Source organism: Anolis carolinensis, chromosome 2 (assembly GCF_035594765.1).
Source record: "Anolis carolinensis isolate JA03-04 chromosome 2, rAnoCar3.1.pri, whole genome shotgun sequence".
Classification (NCBI taxonomy): Eukaryota; Metazoa; Chordata; class Lepidosauria; order Squamata; family Dactyloidae; genus Anolis; species Anolis carolinensis.
The window spans coordinates 172957067-172973905 of NC_085842.1; the positions used below are offsets into that span (position 1 = coordinate 172957067).

At 41.8% G+C, this 16839-nt stretch overlaps 1 protein-coding gene across 1 annotated transcript in view; it reads right to left on the reverse strand.

Moving 5' to 3' along the window:
• Positions 1–7378: 7378 nt before the first annotated feature.
• The window catches only part of shmt2 (serine hydroxymethyltransferase 2), a 30019-nt gene continuing 20558 nt past the window's right edge, over positions 7379–16839 (reverse strand). Inside the window, exons 8-12 of the mRNA XM_008115087.3 lie at positions 13666–13831; positions 12898–12997; positions 10664–10819; positions 9223–9330; positions 7379–7820 (exon numbers count right to left, since the gene is read on the reverse strand). Coding sequence (XP_008113294.1) covers positions 7693–7820; positions 9223–9330; positions 10664–10819; positions 12898–12997; positions 13666–13831 — 658 coding nt within the window. The 3' untranslated portion in view covers positions 7379–7692. The remainder of the gene's footprint in view (positions 7821–9222; positions 9331–10663; positions 10820–12897; positions 12998–13665; positions 13832–16839) is intronic.

The following is a 16839-nucleotide window of genomic DNA, read 5'->3' on the forward strand; positions in this document are numbered from 1 at the left end:
ACTTTATCCATCAGTTAGAATTTTTTTTCTTTCGTGTCAGGAGCAACCAGAGTTGCTTCTGGAGTGAGAGAATTGGCTGTCTGCAAGGACGTTGCCCAGGGGACGCCCGGATGTTTTGATGTTTTACCATCCTTGTGGGAGGCTTCTCTCATGTCCCCACATGGAGCTGGAGCTGAAAGAGGGAGCTCATCCGCGCTCTCCCCGGGTGGGATTCGAACCTGGCAGCTTTCAGGTCAGCAACCCAATCTTCAAGTCACAAGGCTTTTATCCCCTAGGCCACCGTGTTCATCCCATTCCAAGTCTCTTTGTGATTATAACATTTTAGTCATCTACCGCATCCTCTGTGTTCACAAGTCATTCTGTGCCTTAACTATATTTAACTATACTATGGTCACTATTTTAATTCTAACTATATTAATGTGTATAATTTTTGTACTTTTATTTTGATGTGTTTTTATTCTGTTTATTGTAATTACCCGGACTTGGCCCCATGTAAGCCGCCCTGAGTCCCTTTGGGGAGATGGAGGCAGGGTACAAAAATAAAGTTGTTGTTGTTGTTATGTTCCAGAAGCATTCTCTCCTGATGTTTCGCCTGAGGATGCCTGCCACAGGTATGGGCAAAACATCAGAAGAGAATGCTTCTGTAACATAGCCATACAGCCCGGAAAACTCATAACAAGCCAGTGATTCTGGCCATGAAAGCCTTCCACAACACATTAAACAAAAAGATATTGTGAATACAGAGGAAATTCTAAAAATATATTCAAATAAAATGATTTTTTCTTAAAATTAGGCTTCAGTAATGGAGTGTGTTTTACATTTGATTGTGCTTTAGATTTAGGTAAACATGATATTTAGATTCAACCAAATCTAAGGCTTTCTGCCAGAGATCCTCTTCTGCCAAGCTACTGTATATCAGCATAGTTTTGCTGTATAGGGTGGACTCCATCAATGTATTTACTCGAGTCAAATTCACTATAAAACAGTGATTCTCAACCTGTGAGTCCCCAGGTGTTTTGGCCTTCAACTCCCAGAAATCCCAGACAGTTTACCAGCTGTTAGGAGTTCTGGGAGTTGAAGGCTAAAACATCTGGGGACCCACAGGTTGAGAACCACTGCTGTAGAATGAGTCCACTTTAATAGCCTTGGGCCCCTTCCACACAGCTGAATAAAATCCCACATGATCTGCTTTGAACTGGGATATATGGCAGTGTGGACTCAGATAACCCAATTCAAAGCACTGTGGAATTTTCTGTCTTGATATTCTGGGTTATATTACTGTGTAGAAAGGCTCTTGGTTCAATTCTATGGAGTTTTACAAGGTCTTGACCTTTCTGTGCCCCAAAATACTAATGTTTCGACAAACTACAAATCCCAGGACTGCATAGCATAGAGCCATGACAGTTAAATTAGAGATGACGTCCCTCAAATAGGAGCTCCAGATGCTCCAGAAGCAGCTTCTCCTTTTGCTTTGATTCAGTACTAAGATTACCATATTATTCAAATCTAATATGCACCTTAATTTTGGAGACGTAATTTAGCCAAAAGAAGTGAGCATTAGAATTGAGTCAATAGGGTAAGTATTCCAACTCAGGGTTGTGGAGTGAATACACCAATTTTTCAACTCCTCTATTTTTCTACTGTCTCACTCCTACACCTTCATACATGGCAAATTACATTAACTAGTTATAACAAATTTACTGTAGTAAAATGGTAGCACAAGGTATTTCATCATCACTATGTAAATCATCAAGCTGCTTTGGTGGGACCTAAAATCATTTTATTTGATTGTAAATTTTGAAGAATTTTCTAAATGAAATTTATTTATTTATTTATTTATTTATTTACTGTATTTATATTCTGCCCTTCTCACCCCGAAGGGGACTCAGGGCGGATCACATTATATACATATAGGGCAAACATTCAATGCCCATATACACATAAAACCGAGACAGAGACAGACGCAGAGGCAATTTAACCTTCTCCTGAGGGGATGTTCGATTCTGGCCACAGGGGGGAGCAGCTGCTTCATCATCCACTGTGACAACACTTCCTCATTCCAATGTCGTAAATTAGTTAAATTTGCCTCCCCACTTTATAAGTGGTACCTTATTTCCTACTTGATAGATGCAACTATCTTTCGGATTGCTAGGTCAGCAACGAGCAGGGGCTATTTTTTATTTTTTTAATTGACGGGTGCTCACCCCACCACAGGCTGGCCTCAAACTCATGACCTCATGGTCAGAGTGATTTATTGCAGCAGGCTGTTCACCAGCCTGCGCTACAGCCCGTAAATGAAATCTACAAGAAACTATTCGTTTCATATTATGAGTTTTTCTTTTCTACAATGCTACTGACTCCAATCCCATCCCCTGATGCTTCTCACTCCAACTCGGAAGCCACAACCTTGGTCTAATTCTAACTGCATGAACATGTTTCTGCCTATGAAGACAGTAAAAAGCAGTCTTATGTCTGTCTTCTCCCGGGATTGCCACGAGAAGTTTATGCCCTTACAGCAGCCTTTTCTACGTGTGGAACCTCTTTCATCTCTAGCCAGCACAACCATCAAGCAACTGGAAGATCACATCCAACCTTCACCACTTTCCATGCGCGAAGTATCATACATTGGGAAGCAGGAGACAAAAGGGAAGACTAAAAACCAAAAGTGCACAATCAAAGCTAGTGGCAATACGGGGAAACTCAACAAGAACAGCTGGAAGTTAATGCTGGAACCATTTCAATGAGAAATAAGGCACCACTTGTTACCAGCAGGAGCAATTAATCATCAGGACAAGCTGCCAAGAGACTGGGCGGGAGGGGGATTGAAAATTGAGTTCCCCATAAGTTGCAGCTCGCTGGTGAATTATGGACTCCCTCCATAAAGCCAGCCTGAAATGGAGTACGTTGATTCAGTAATAAACAGAGGGAATTAGAAGGCTTGTAAGAGCAAGACAGGGGGACTAGATGATATCAAGCATATCATTTAGCATTTAGCTATTAATCCAAAGGCAGAGGGAGACAGGGAACAATGCTCCTGGGATGTGTTGACAGCCATTCGCCAGATCCATTGCTCAAAAACCTTTGCCTTGCATTTTATTATTCCTGCTTCTATACACAGCAATTAAAAGTCAGCTTTGCAAAAGCCCAATGGCAGAACACATGCTTTACATGTCGAATGTGCCAGTTTCAATCCCTGCCCTCTCCAGAAAAGGCTGGGAATGACATTTGCTGGAAACTCTGGAGGGCCACAGCTGGACTGGATGGGCAAATAGTCTGATGTAGTCTAAGACAGCTTCCTATGCCTACGCCACGGTGAGGAGCAAGACACAGAAGGATGAACAGCTGGCAGGGCAATGAGGCAAACAAGTCTTTCAAACAATTCTGTTTGGATCCCATCACACCATCCAACTTATCATTTGCAACCTTATTTCCTCAGTTATCTAATTTCCAAGTCCAAGGAGACACCCAATAGGCCTTCAGTGTAGAATCATACTTTGCTAGAAAGTTTTAAAAAATGGAAAAAGCCCATCACCACACCTAGGGTTGGTATTTAGTAAGGGATTATTCAGCAAGGGGCTGTGTAATGTTACTAACCAAGGGAGCAGTGCAAAACAGGGGTACCAATGTACATGGGGACTTTCTTGCCAGTCTCCCATTACATATCTTCGTAATTTAGCTAACAGGGTTTCTCAGCCCTTCTGATACACAGATAAGTACTGTATAAGTCAGTGGTTCTCAACCTGGTCCCCCAAATGTTTTTGGCCTACAACTCCCACAAATCCCAGCCAGTTTACCAGCCGTTTTCTGGGATTTCTGGGAATTGAAGACCAAAAACATCTGGGGAACCCAGGTTAAGAACCACTGGTATAACAACACTGAGCTAGAGAATTTTGACCATAAATGCCACCTGTTTTTAAGGAGAGCCAAACTTGCACACAAATACATGCATGTGCATATGCACAGCCAGGTACACATCTGACTATGCCAGTCACTAACCAGGAGGACACTTCCTCTTAGAGCTGTGCCTCCCAGGCAATGAGATATAATTCCCTAAAGGAATGAAACAAGAGCATCTTCCTTCCAAGTCAGTCTTCTGACCTCTAAGTGGGGACTGTACCCCATTGCTTGCGCCATCCTCAATTGATAGCCATTGAACAGGAATCCTGAAGTTGAAGGCCAAAATAACCGGAGGCAAGATGGTATAGGTTGTTCTGAGCTAACTCACACATGGAAAGGTGATCTTCATAATTCTTTGCCACAGACAAGAAAACTGAAGCTGTGTGTGGTGGAATCTCATAGATGAGGTAAACGTTTTCCCTTGACATTAAATCCACTTGTGTCAGACTCTGGGGGTTGATGCTCATCTCCATTTCTAAGCCAAAGTGCCAGCGTTGTCCATAGATGTCTCCAAGGTCATGTGGCCAGCATGATGGCATGGAGTGCCATTACCTTCCCGCCGGAGCGGTACCTATTGATCTACTCACATTTGCATCTTTTCGAACTGTTTGGTTGGCAGAAGCTGGGGCTAACAGTGGAAGCTCACCCCATTCCCCGGATTCAAACTGTCAGCAGGTTCAACGGCTCAGAAGTTTAACTCATTGTGCCATCTCATAGACTACAATAAATAATCATTTTTAACACTCATCTTCAGAATAGATATTTGTTGTTTTTGATTGCCTTCAAGTCAACCCTTGGCAACGTTAAGGTGAATCTATCATGGGGTTATTTGAGGTTATGAGTGCGAGACTTGCCCAAGGTCACCAAGTGTGTTTTCATGGCTGAGTGAGGATTTGAACCCCATAATCACTATGCCACACTGGCTCCCTAGAATAGATGCCCCTGTGCCATTAGTAGACAGTCTCAGCCTGACAACCCCGAAGTACAGTTTTAAAGAATACTGGAATCAACACAAGAAAATCTGTCTTTCTCTTTTATGAGTGTCCCCAAGGGCAAAACAAGGTTGTCTTCTATGGATGCCTTGGAGTGTTTTGCTACTGGATGCACCTGCTGCTTAATAAGCATTTGGTACTGTCTTGCCAAAAGTTCACAAAGGCCTTACCACAATGCTGCATTCAGTCACAAATACAGATGTGGTTTCTGCCCTTTTCTGGGAAATGGAGAAGGATGAAGGTCCTACAAGGGTCAGCAGATTGGGGGTTTCTGGAGAGTTCTCCCTTTGCCTTGTGCATCTTATTGCTTCTTTGCTTTATAGACTAATGTTGCTGGCTTTTCAAAATAGCAATGAAGAAAAGGTGAAATTCATGACATGCAGGGTTGACAATCAGGATATAGCTATCAATACGCCAGTGTTCTACCTAAATGTCAAAAGAAAAGTATTGATTTCAGTTCACTTAAGCTCATGTTTCTCTGTAAAATTAACATATGATCCACATTCATAAACTACATGACGCACATATTTTTGTCTTCATGAAGAGGCCACACCATAAAATATCGATTGTTGTTGTTGTTGGCATGATGTTCAGTCTATATAAAAGGGAAGGCACCCCCAAAATAATGACACCTGTCAGCCCCTTAAAGGATAACCTTTCCAATACTCAAATAAGGAAGGGGTGTCATTTGTGATGATATATGACATCCCCATTATAGGCTACTATTTTCAAGTATAGCCATTTCTTCTCAATACATCCCTTTTTTGCAATTTTTATCATGCAGCATAGCCAGTAGACACCAGTCCTCCTCCAATGTATTACTACTTACAATTCCACTTAATATCTTCACTTAACTTTGATGTTAATTTTAAAAAACCACACAAGGCATTATATTTCACAATACAATGGGGGGGGGGGGGACCATTGCCAAGTGAGTCAAACCCTATTACCATAGGGTCAAATTAGACTATGCATCATTTGTTTTGCTCACTCAAGCGGTGAAGGACATCTGCTTGTCATAGAACAGATTTTCCCCAACTACTAATCTTGCATTTTACATGCTTGTTTATGCTTGGCCACTGGAAGATAAACATTAGCTTAATGTACAGATCTGATTGCAGAAGCTTCTCTTTCTGTGAAAATTATGTTGTGGGAGGGATACCAATAATCGGAAATGTGTGAACCAATCATAGCAAATGCTCCATTTAACATCTAGCTTGACAATTACGGGCAGCTTACAAAAAAGTAAAACATGTTGCTACATGTTAATCCATACCAATAAGCCAAGTCCTGCAGTTTTCATCTCCACTGGAAGCAAGCCTTTTGTGACGCCGTTGCCGTGTGCCTTCAAGATGTTTCTGATTTATGGCAACCCTAAGGTGAACCACCACTTCTGAGGCTGAGCGAGTAACTTGCCCAAGGTGACCCAGTTGGTTTCCATGGCTGAATCAGGATTCAAATCCTGGTCTCCATTATAATCTAACATTAAAATCACTATATCAATCTGGTTCTTTGCGGATCTAACAGGTCTTAATTGCTCATTGGGTATAGACACTGGTTTTTTTAGGATTACCAGAAGTATCACCTTTGTCCCTCAAGAATGAAAACAGGAAGCCTGCAAGGTGCCCAGGTGCTGTCCTCATCTCTGCCAACACAAAAATCCCAGCATTACATCTTTGCAATCTTTGGAGATGTTGACAAGCTGGAAAGCGTCCAGAGGAGGGCGACTAAAATGATTAAGGGTCTGGAGAACAAGCCCTATGAGGAGCGGCTTAAAGAGCTGGGCATGTTTAGCCTGCAGAAGAGAAGGCTGAGAGGAGACATGATAGCCATGTACAAATACGTGAAGGGAAGTCATAGGGAGGAGGGAGCAAGCTTGTTTTCTGCGGCTCTGCAGACTAGGACACGGAACAATGGCTTCAAACTACAGGAAAGGAGATTCCACCTGAACATCAGGAAGAACTTCCTCACTGTGAGGGCTATTCGACAGTGGAACTCTCTCCCCCGGGCTGTGGTAGAGGCTCCTTCTTTGGAGGCTTTTAAACAGAGGCTGGATGGCCATCTGTCGGGGGTGCTTTGAATGCGATTTCCTGCTTCTTAGCAGGGGGTTGGACTGGATGGCCCATGAGGTCTCTTCCAACTCTACTATTCTATGATTCTATGATCTCCAGATCAACTCCATCACTTAAGGTGGTGGTCCATGGACCTTGAGTCAGTGAGTTACTTGCCACTGGCGCCTCAGCAGTTTCCAGAAAAGAAACAATTGTCGCTAATGGGCACAAATATGGGACTGGTCCTGGTACACTGGAGAAATGAAATTACCAATCCGCCCACATCCAATATCATGGGAAGCACCATACTACCCTAGGCTATCTCTGGCTGTAGATATAAGATGCAGACCAGTGAATTGTGTGCATGTACACCCGCATACACAAATCACCACAGCTCTACATTGCTGCATCACAGAATGACTTCAAAACACCCTGTAATTTTAGTTCAGTCAAGGGAAAAGAAGTGAAGTTGTTTAATTCTTACAACCCATCTTGCATAATGAGCCAGCATTTTTTATATGTCAGAGACTAGTCCTGATGTAAACAAAAAGGAGGTCAGTTGTTTGAGTCACTATAAAATGGTAACTGGAAGGGGAGGAGAAGATGTCCAAGGTGAGTGCCCTTGTGGGCGGCATGGGCCCCGTTTGGCTGGCGCTCAGGGACAGGGCTGCAAGAACTGCTGGCATCCGACCTCTTGCAAGTCCTGTCCATCTGAGAGTAATGAATAGCCAGTCTCTGACTGGGATGGGTCCTCAACGCTCATCAAAGCCAGGCATGGGGAAGGCACGGGCAAAGGTCTCCACTCGTTGCCGGAGGTCAGACAGCTTCTGCTTGGTCTCTGGATCAGACAGCAAGAAGGATTTGAAATCTTGGAGCTTGGCTTTAAGGAAGAGAGAGAGAAGGAGCAAGTAAGTCAGCAGTAGGAGGAGTATGTAATCCATGGAGGAAATTCTGGCCCAGATAAAGAGATCTCACTTCCTCAACCCCGCTTTTCTTTCCATAATGAGGACTGTTGGCTCCCAAGTACCACATTCTACCCATCTCCTCTCAAACACCACATATTTCCCTCACAACTGCATAGCAACACCACCCCATGCCCACAAACTTTTGATGGGGAAAATAACCCCAAACACCCTAGTTTCAGCCACCTCTGGCCATTTTAAGTCCAGGACAGACCTTTAACCAAATGCAACAACAACAGAATGCCAAGTTCACTTTGTGTGCTTTCAAAAAATACCATCGTGTTCCTAAAACAGCCCCAGGAGGCCAATCAAGAGGTGAAATTCACCCCAATAAATTTTAACCAGAATGAGGATATTATCTTTACTTATGCAGTGACAGCCGCAAGAATAACCTTTGCAAGATATTGGAAACAAAAAAAAAATCCCAACAAAACAACAATGGTTGGAGAAATTGGACGATATATATGATATGGACAAATTAACATACTTAATGAAATCAAGCAGAGGAAATGCAATGAAACAGACAGACTGGGAAAATACGAAGAATATAAGAAAAAGTCAAAGGAAAAATAAGCGAAAGGAGAACCCGCGAACAGATATTATGAACTAGACCAGACTATAAAGGGAAAACGAACAAGAAATGAAAATTATACCACAAAAGGACAGAAAGCGGAACACCAAACAGAACCCTTTACCCCCTATTATCCCGTTACACCCTTCTATCCTAGACGATTTACCTTATCCTTGTATTTTTTTTATAAAAAAATGTATTTTTGTTTCTTGTCCTGTTGTATCCCAATCCCATTACCAACCTTTCCTCACTTACCTTATCCTTCTTAATTATGTACACGAAAGAAAGTTTGAATAAAAATTATTATATAAAAAAGAAAGGTGAAATTCACCCCTACATAAATCTTTATTTGGTTCAAAAAATTAAAAACATTTCAGAGATGCTAGGGAATCCAAGATGATTTCAAAACAGCCACATGTTGCTCAGAAGATTCACTTCCCAGACTGTTTGGAACTGCATTATAAGGTCAGTGTAGACTCATATAATGCAGTTCAATACAATTAGCATTATATGATTCTACACTGACTATAATGTAGTTTCAAATTGTTATATGGGAGTATAAGTGTAGTGTAGTCTTAGATAGCCTATGAAACTGCCAAACTTGGGGGAAAGGTGATATTATAAATAAAGTGACATCCCTGATTGTAGTTAACGAAATCCCCACAATAGCTTGCACCAATGGTAATAGGATGTGGCTTTTATGTACCTGGCATCCCAGTAAGATTTAGCAAACATCAGTAATGACTTACAAGTTTTCTTTTTGACATCCAGTCCAATCTGGATTCCTTCATCCATGAACTCTACAACTTTTTGGAAATCCGCTTCCCGGAACTGTCGGGATGTAAGTGCAGGTGCTCCTGTGGGACAAAGGTAAGCAAATGGGATTAAGAGCACTTGCAATCCAAAAAGCACCGTTATGAAAGAACTGCGAGAAAAATGCTGCCACTCACAAAGAAAAGAGCAACATATACTACAGTGTGTAAGGGAGTCCCAAGATGACCCTCAGTTTTCCTTCTCCTCCAGGAGAACTACTTACACAAAGGCCAGCAATATGAATAATATTGTGCCGGACTAATTGGCACTACAGCTCCCGTTCTCGTTCTGATTCAAACATATGTACAACAACAGACACTTCAAATGACTGTGCAGAAAGGGTGCCATGCCAACCTTTTATGTATTCACAGGAGATGCCAGAAGGAGAGAGAGCGCAGATGGATTAAATTGCCCAGTGCTACAATGGTAAGCTATGAAGTGTGGGAGGCTATTGTTAAATTTGCCCAGGATACACCCTTGATCTCTCTCTTTTTTGAAGAGACAAGAATGCAGCCTGCTCTACTGATATGTACCAGCTGTGGTACTCTTACCAGTAACATCCCATGCCGATTCAGCCCTTTTACTCTCACTGGGACACTAGTCAGGGACACAAGGACCAATCCCAACTCAACAATCCTGGGCAAAAATGTCATAAAAACTTTTTTAATGTTTTAATAAAAACTTTTTATAGAAATTTGGTATTCTAAATCCAAATATGATCTCAGATTTGCTCCATCACAAATAGTTTTTTTTCTCACTAGCCATGATGTAATATGTGACTATGGGCCCTTCCACACAGCTATAAAACACAGAATATCAAGGCAGAAAATCCTACAATATCTGCTTTAAACTGGGTTGTCTGAGTACACCCTGCCATATATTCCAGTTTAAAGTAGATAATGTAGAATTTTATTCACCTGTGTAGAAGGGGCCTAAAAAATAATACTGAAACTAATAATGAAATTGGTGTGGATGAGCTCCCTCTATCAGCTCCATCTCCATGCAGGAACATGATAGAAGCCTCCCACAAGGATGGTAAAAGCATCAAAACATCCGGGCATCCCCCGGGCAACGTCCTTGCAGACAGCTAATTCTCTCACATCAGAAGCAATTTGCAGTTTCTCAAGTCGCTCCTGACACTAAAAAACAATGGGGGGTTTTTTATTCAATACCCACAGCTATATTAAAAACAGAAACAATATTTTAAAAGGTTTTTCACTGCAGGCCTATGATTAATTTTAATTAAAAAGCAGAGTTTGAGTGTTCTTGGTGAAGAATTTGGACTACTTTAGGATAGTCACACACAATAACCAACATGCAAATTTAGCACATACTTCATTTTTTTAAAAATACATTGTTCTGAAGTTAAGCTCTTACCAAGGCGCAAGCCACCAGGTGTCAAAGCACTCTTGTCCCCGGGACAGGTGTTCTTGTTAGCCGTGATGGACACCAGCTCCAGCACGCGCTCAGCCCGGGCCCCATCGATGCCTTTTGGCCGCAGATCCACAAGCACCAGATGGTTATCAGTACCCCCTGGCCAGAAAGAGAGATAAGAGGCCATATTACTTCCTATAGCCTTCCCAGTTCCAACCGTATCTATACCCAACTATCCAACTATAGCTCCATCACCATCACTTATAAGGACAGAGACATTAACAGTGCATTTTGTGAATGAAACACCCGCTGGCTGAGTACCTGAGTTGCAGCGAACTTACATGGATAGCCTCATTCTCCATGAATATATCAAAGCTCACTTGTCCTAGCAACCATCTCATCATCCCTAAAGTCTTGGGATAATGAACTCCGCAAGTTAAGCACATTGCACAAGGACTTTAATAATAATAATAATAATAATAATAATAATAATAATAATAATAATAATAACAACTTTATTTATACCCCGCCACCATCTCCCCATGGGGACTCGGGGCGGCTCACAATGTTACAAAAGTAACAGCGCAAATACATAAACAATACACACAGTTTAAAACACAAGATGATGATAAAACAGAAGTTAAAACAAAGGTTTATACAATAGTAATAATATCAATAGTAATAATATCAAACAACCACCAATGCACTTTATTTTGATATTAGATATACTGCAAGAGCCATGTGGTCTAACCCCATGCCATGATGTTCTGAACAATGGGCCAAACAGATGCACTGGTTCACATTGGGAATGGTAACCTTTGGCCTGATGTTTTGGATGCCTGCTCCCAGAAATCCCAATCCACAACCCCAATGGTGAAGATCCGTGGAAGTTTTATTCTTAGAGGTGGGTTTCCCCATGGAGCTGCAAATCCTGTTTTTCCTTAACTAATTACACAGTTAGGTCACAATGATCGCTGGGAAGGCTTATTTATTTGTTTATATTTACAGTATTTATACCCCGCCCTTCTCACCCTGAAGGGGACTTGGAGTGGCTTAGGAAGTTGCCATTTGTGCCAATGGGAATTATCTCTATGGCTTTCAGCAGGGTGGACTGCAGGGTTTCTATTCCAACCCTGTATATATAAAAGACTGGTTTCTTCCTTACATCTTCTTCCTTTCCAGTAATCCCGCTTTCGCCTTGTAAATTGTTTAAATATAAGCATAATCAAACACTTAGTTTTATATTTATGTTATCTTGATTGAGACCACATCTGGTCTTCGCATCAGGACTGATTCGAAACAATGGTCCATCCACTGATTGTAATGTGTTTTGAATTATTTCAGTCATTTTCTCTCTTCCACCCTCCCCAGCAGTAATAGCATGTTTCTGCTTGAAACTGCTTTTAACTCTATCCACAACATGGACCTTCATACTGCCTCAAAAGGAGGTGATGGGACATAAAGTTAAAATACACATCAGAAAAGTCAAATTCTGACATTTAGGATGTGCTGCGCCAATTCAGACTATACATCAGTGGTTCTCAACTTAGGGTCCCCAGATGTTTTTGGCCGACAACTCCCAGAAATCCCAGTCAGTTTACCAGTTGTTAGGATTTCTGGGAATTCAAGGCCAAAAACATCTGGGGATCCCAGTTTGAGAACCACTGCTAAAGATGGAGAAACATCCTATATTAGAAACTTCTTGAATGTACATTAAAAACACAATGTCATGGAGAAGGCTAGGCTAGTATTCTTCTCACTAATTTTCATATGTGTTGGACCTTTAAATATGAAATTAATACATGATGCATTTTGAAATGGTAAAGGTAAAGGAAAGTTTTCCCCTGGCATTAAGTCTAATCATGTCAGACTCTGGGGGGGTTGGTGCTCATCTCCATTTCTATGACAAAGAGCCGGCATTGTTTGTAGACACCTCCAAGATCATGTGGCCGGCATGACTGCATGGAGTGCTGTTACCTTCCCACTGAAACGGCACCTATTGATCTACTCACATTTGCATGTTTTTGAACTGCTAGGTTGGTAGAAGCTGGGGCTAACAGCAGGAGCTCACCCCACTCCCTGGATTCGAGCCACTGACCTTTCGGTCAGCAAATTCAGCAGCTCAGTGGTTTAACCCACTCTGCCACCGGGGGCTCCAAAATGGTACAACTCAGTAAAGCTAATTCAGTTTTGATTATGTGTCTTAGTATAGCAGCCACACAGCATCTAAACTATACCAGAAACCAGAGTGTATCCTCGCTGCAGCAATGCTTCTGCCATGGCTTTGGCATTCTTCAGTACCTGTTGGCAGTACTCCCGGAACATGGGTGAGCTGGCCTACAAGGAAAGAAGAAGTATGAAATCAGCAAAATGAGCACTGCTCCTTTAAGACTGGCAACTGAGGATATTCCATCATCTGTTGGGAGTAGCATGATGGAACATTCTCTCCCCATTCCACACAACAGACACATTATTTACACTGAGGTGTTTTTTTAAACACAAAATTCCCATTCAGGATAAGCTATGAGCACAAATGCTCAAGGATGAGAGCAAGACAGGCTTCTAGAGAGAACAGTAATCAGTATGAGGCACAACTAAGAAGTATGTGTTGTCGAAGGCTTTCATGACCAGAATCACAGAGTTATTGTGTGTTTTCCAGGCTGTATGGCCATTTTCCAGAAGCATTCTTTCCTGACGTTTCACCCACATCTATGGCAGGTATCCTCACAACCTCTGAGGATGCCTGCCATAGATGTGGGTGAAACGTCAGGAGAGAATGCTTCTGAAACATGGCCATACAGCCCAGAAAACACACAACAACTCAGAAGTAGATTCTTGTAGGAACTGCTTGGAATCCAAAGACCTATGAAACGGAGCTGTGCCTCATTTCATGTTAGCAATGGGGGAAATAGCCACACATGCAAATGATTAAAATGCACACACAGAAAAACACGCACTCAAACTAAATTCAAAGAAAATATGACCTCCGCCTCCCTCCATCCTACCTGTTTTAGTGCCACAGCAACGGCAGCAATGGCATGGTTATGTGGGCCCCCCTGCAGAGAAGGGAAGACAGCAAAGTTGATTTTTTCTTCCAGATTGTAGGGAGTCTCTTTGTTGGTCTTTTTGTCCACAGAACGGGTGCCTTTGCGGTAGAAGATCAGCCCAGACCTGCAGATGACAAGGAGGCAGAAGCATCAATATCCTGGCTCTGCCTTTGTTGATGAGCCTTTTGGCAGGGCAGGGCCACTCAGAGGTGGGGTTCAAAAGGCTCCCTTAAACAGACTCCTTTGATTTTGGCTCACCAAGACACTTTCATCTATTACAAAGCCCCATGTGAATGTTGCAGTTCCACAGCAACAAAGAAAAAACGTTTAATGCTTTTTAAAAACGTTTGCATCACCTATTGCTTCTAACTATCTTAACTTATAAGGATCCAGCTACCCTGGATCCTATACTGGAAGAAAGACAGAATACAAAGCATATAAACAAGCACCATGTAGAAATAGGTTATCAAATGGAGCTTCTTGACGATCCACCTTTATGATTAGGGATCTAACCATATTTCATGACTGCAAACATTTTTTTTATTATTTAGCTTATCAAATACAAAGTACAATGAGTGTTCATTGTGTTCAGGAAGTGCCTGAAAACCTGGCTCTTCACACAGGCTTTTGAATAAGTACCACCCACTGTACGCTAAACCCTTATACTAGCGGTTACTTCTGGCCTGTTGTACCTGTTGGTTAACTCCTCAACATAGCCACAGAGTTCACCCCGGTTTAAGGTTCTCCCCATGATCTTATAGCACCTTAACTTCCTTCATGTTTACAAGTTTTACTCAGTTCACTTTGCCCAGTCCATTGTATGATTTTATTGCTATGTTTTATCATGTGTTTTATAATGATTGTGATTTTATTTTATGCCTTTTAATTTTATTTGTGTGTTTTTGTATTTGATACCACTGTATGCTTGTTTTATATCTGTGAGCTGCTCCGAGTCCCTCTGGGGAGATGGTGGCGGGGTATAAAAATAAAATTATTATTATTATTATTATTATTATTATTATTATTATTATTCCATTTGTTTCATTCACACAAGCGGAACACCTGGTGGCACAATGTGCCAGCAGGACCACTGACCGAAAGATCAGCGGTTCGAATCCGGGGAGCAGAGTGAGCTCCCATCTGTCAGCTCTAGCTCCCCATAGGGGGACATGAGAGAAGCCTCCCACAGGATGGTAAAACATCAAACATCTTGCATCCCTTGGGCAATGTCCTTGCAGACAGCCAATTCTCTGACACCAGAAGCGACTTGCAGTTTCTCAAGTCACTCCTGACATGAAAAAAAAATCACGCAAGCAAGAACAGAGTTTCAAACAAATACTATCTGCTTGGGAAGACTATGAGACATTTGCATACACTTTTTTTTTTGCACTTAAGTACATGGTGTAAAGGGTGTTTTTTTAACAAAAATAAAAGTCCTAAAATGCAAAAAAAAAAAAAAAAACCCTCTCAAAGGGATCGATAACTTTCCCTGTAGATTACCTTGATGCACAAAAACACACTTCATCATTCAGAAGAAAATTTGCAGTATTCCATACATCCACATTTGCAACCGCCATGATATTCTCAAAAGCATATGAGGAAGAGATGGAAGACTATGTGACCTTCCAGAATGCTATAATGCTACAACGGCGACTGCAGTTAAGCACTGTCTGCAAGATTACTCCAGATTTGGACAAAGCCTGCTGAAATCCCAAAAGCCAGGGAGAAGGCTAAACAGGGTTTCCCATAGCCTCAGGCAGGGATTCGGCATCCTTGAACGTCCCATAATTACAAGGAATTATGCAGGATGAAAAGATGATACCCACTGGCTCAATTTGCCTCCGTCTTTTCTCAATACACACTTCTTCTTTTGAGTCTATACAATCCTGGCTGCCAGCAAACTGGCACTGCACTGTTCTTTTTAAATTGCAGTACCTTTGTCCTCTTGCTTCAGATGAGTACTTTGCCCTTTCATTATCCTTGGCAAGGGCTTTACATGGGGCCCAGGCCAACTCCAGCTCTAAAGGTTGGGCTGAAGGTGGAGTGACTTGACAATAGGATAAGGAAGTCTGTCTTAGCGGTGGGGAGGAGGGAAGGTAGCTAACATTTAGTTGGAATTTCATTATTTTAAAATATTATTTTGATTGGAACCCCCAATGGCGCAGTGGATTAAACCACTAAGCTGCTAAACTTGCTGTCCAAAAGGTCAACAGTTCAAATTCGAGGAGCAGGGTGAGCTCCCACTGTTAGCCCCAACTTCTGCCAACATAGCAGTTCAAAAACATGCAAATGTGAGTAGATCAATAGGTACCGCTCCGGTGGGAAGGTTAACGGCGCTCCATGCAGTCATGTCAGCCACATAACCTTGGAGGTGTCTACGGACAACGCTGACTCTTCGGCTTAGAAATGGAGATAAGCACCAACCCCCAGAGTCAGACATAACTAGACTTAATGTCAGGGGAAAACCTTTACCTTTTATCTATTTTTTATTATATTATATGGTTTTTTAAATGTACATTTCCCTGTCACTATTAGTATATGATCTGAAAATGTTCCTAGAATAGAAATGTAACCTGCTTTGATATTTCATGGGCCACACTGAATAAGATTTTACTATGAGAAAGTGGCAAACATATAAAGAGACAATTATACAGATTAAAGGAGAGTGTTAGGACTTCAACCTCTTGCATTATTTCCCAGTGGTGCTCTTGTGTGGGGATGATGGATCTGTAGTCTAACAAATCCTGAAAGGTCTCCATTTGCCCATCCTGGTCTTCAAAAATACTATAAAGGCAGCAGATCCTATCTCATCTTGGAAGCTAAGCAGAGACAACCCTGGTTAGTACTTGGATGAGAGACTACCAATGAATGCCATGAATACTTCTGGAACATGGCCATACAGCCCAGAAAATATACAACAACCCTGTGATTCTGGCCATGAAAGCCTTCGACAACACAATGCCATGCACTGTTGGCTATATTTCAGAGGAAGCAACTGGCAAAATCATCCATACTTGCGGTAATGGATTTCAGACAGAAATCTCTTTTAACCTTACTTGGAAGTATAGTAAATGTAAAGGTTTCCCCTGACGTTAAGTCCAGTCATGTCTGACTCTAGGGGTTGGTGCTCAT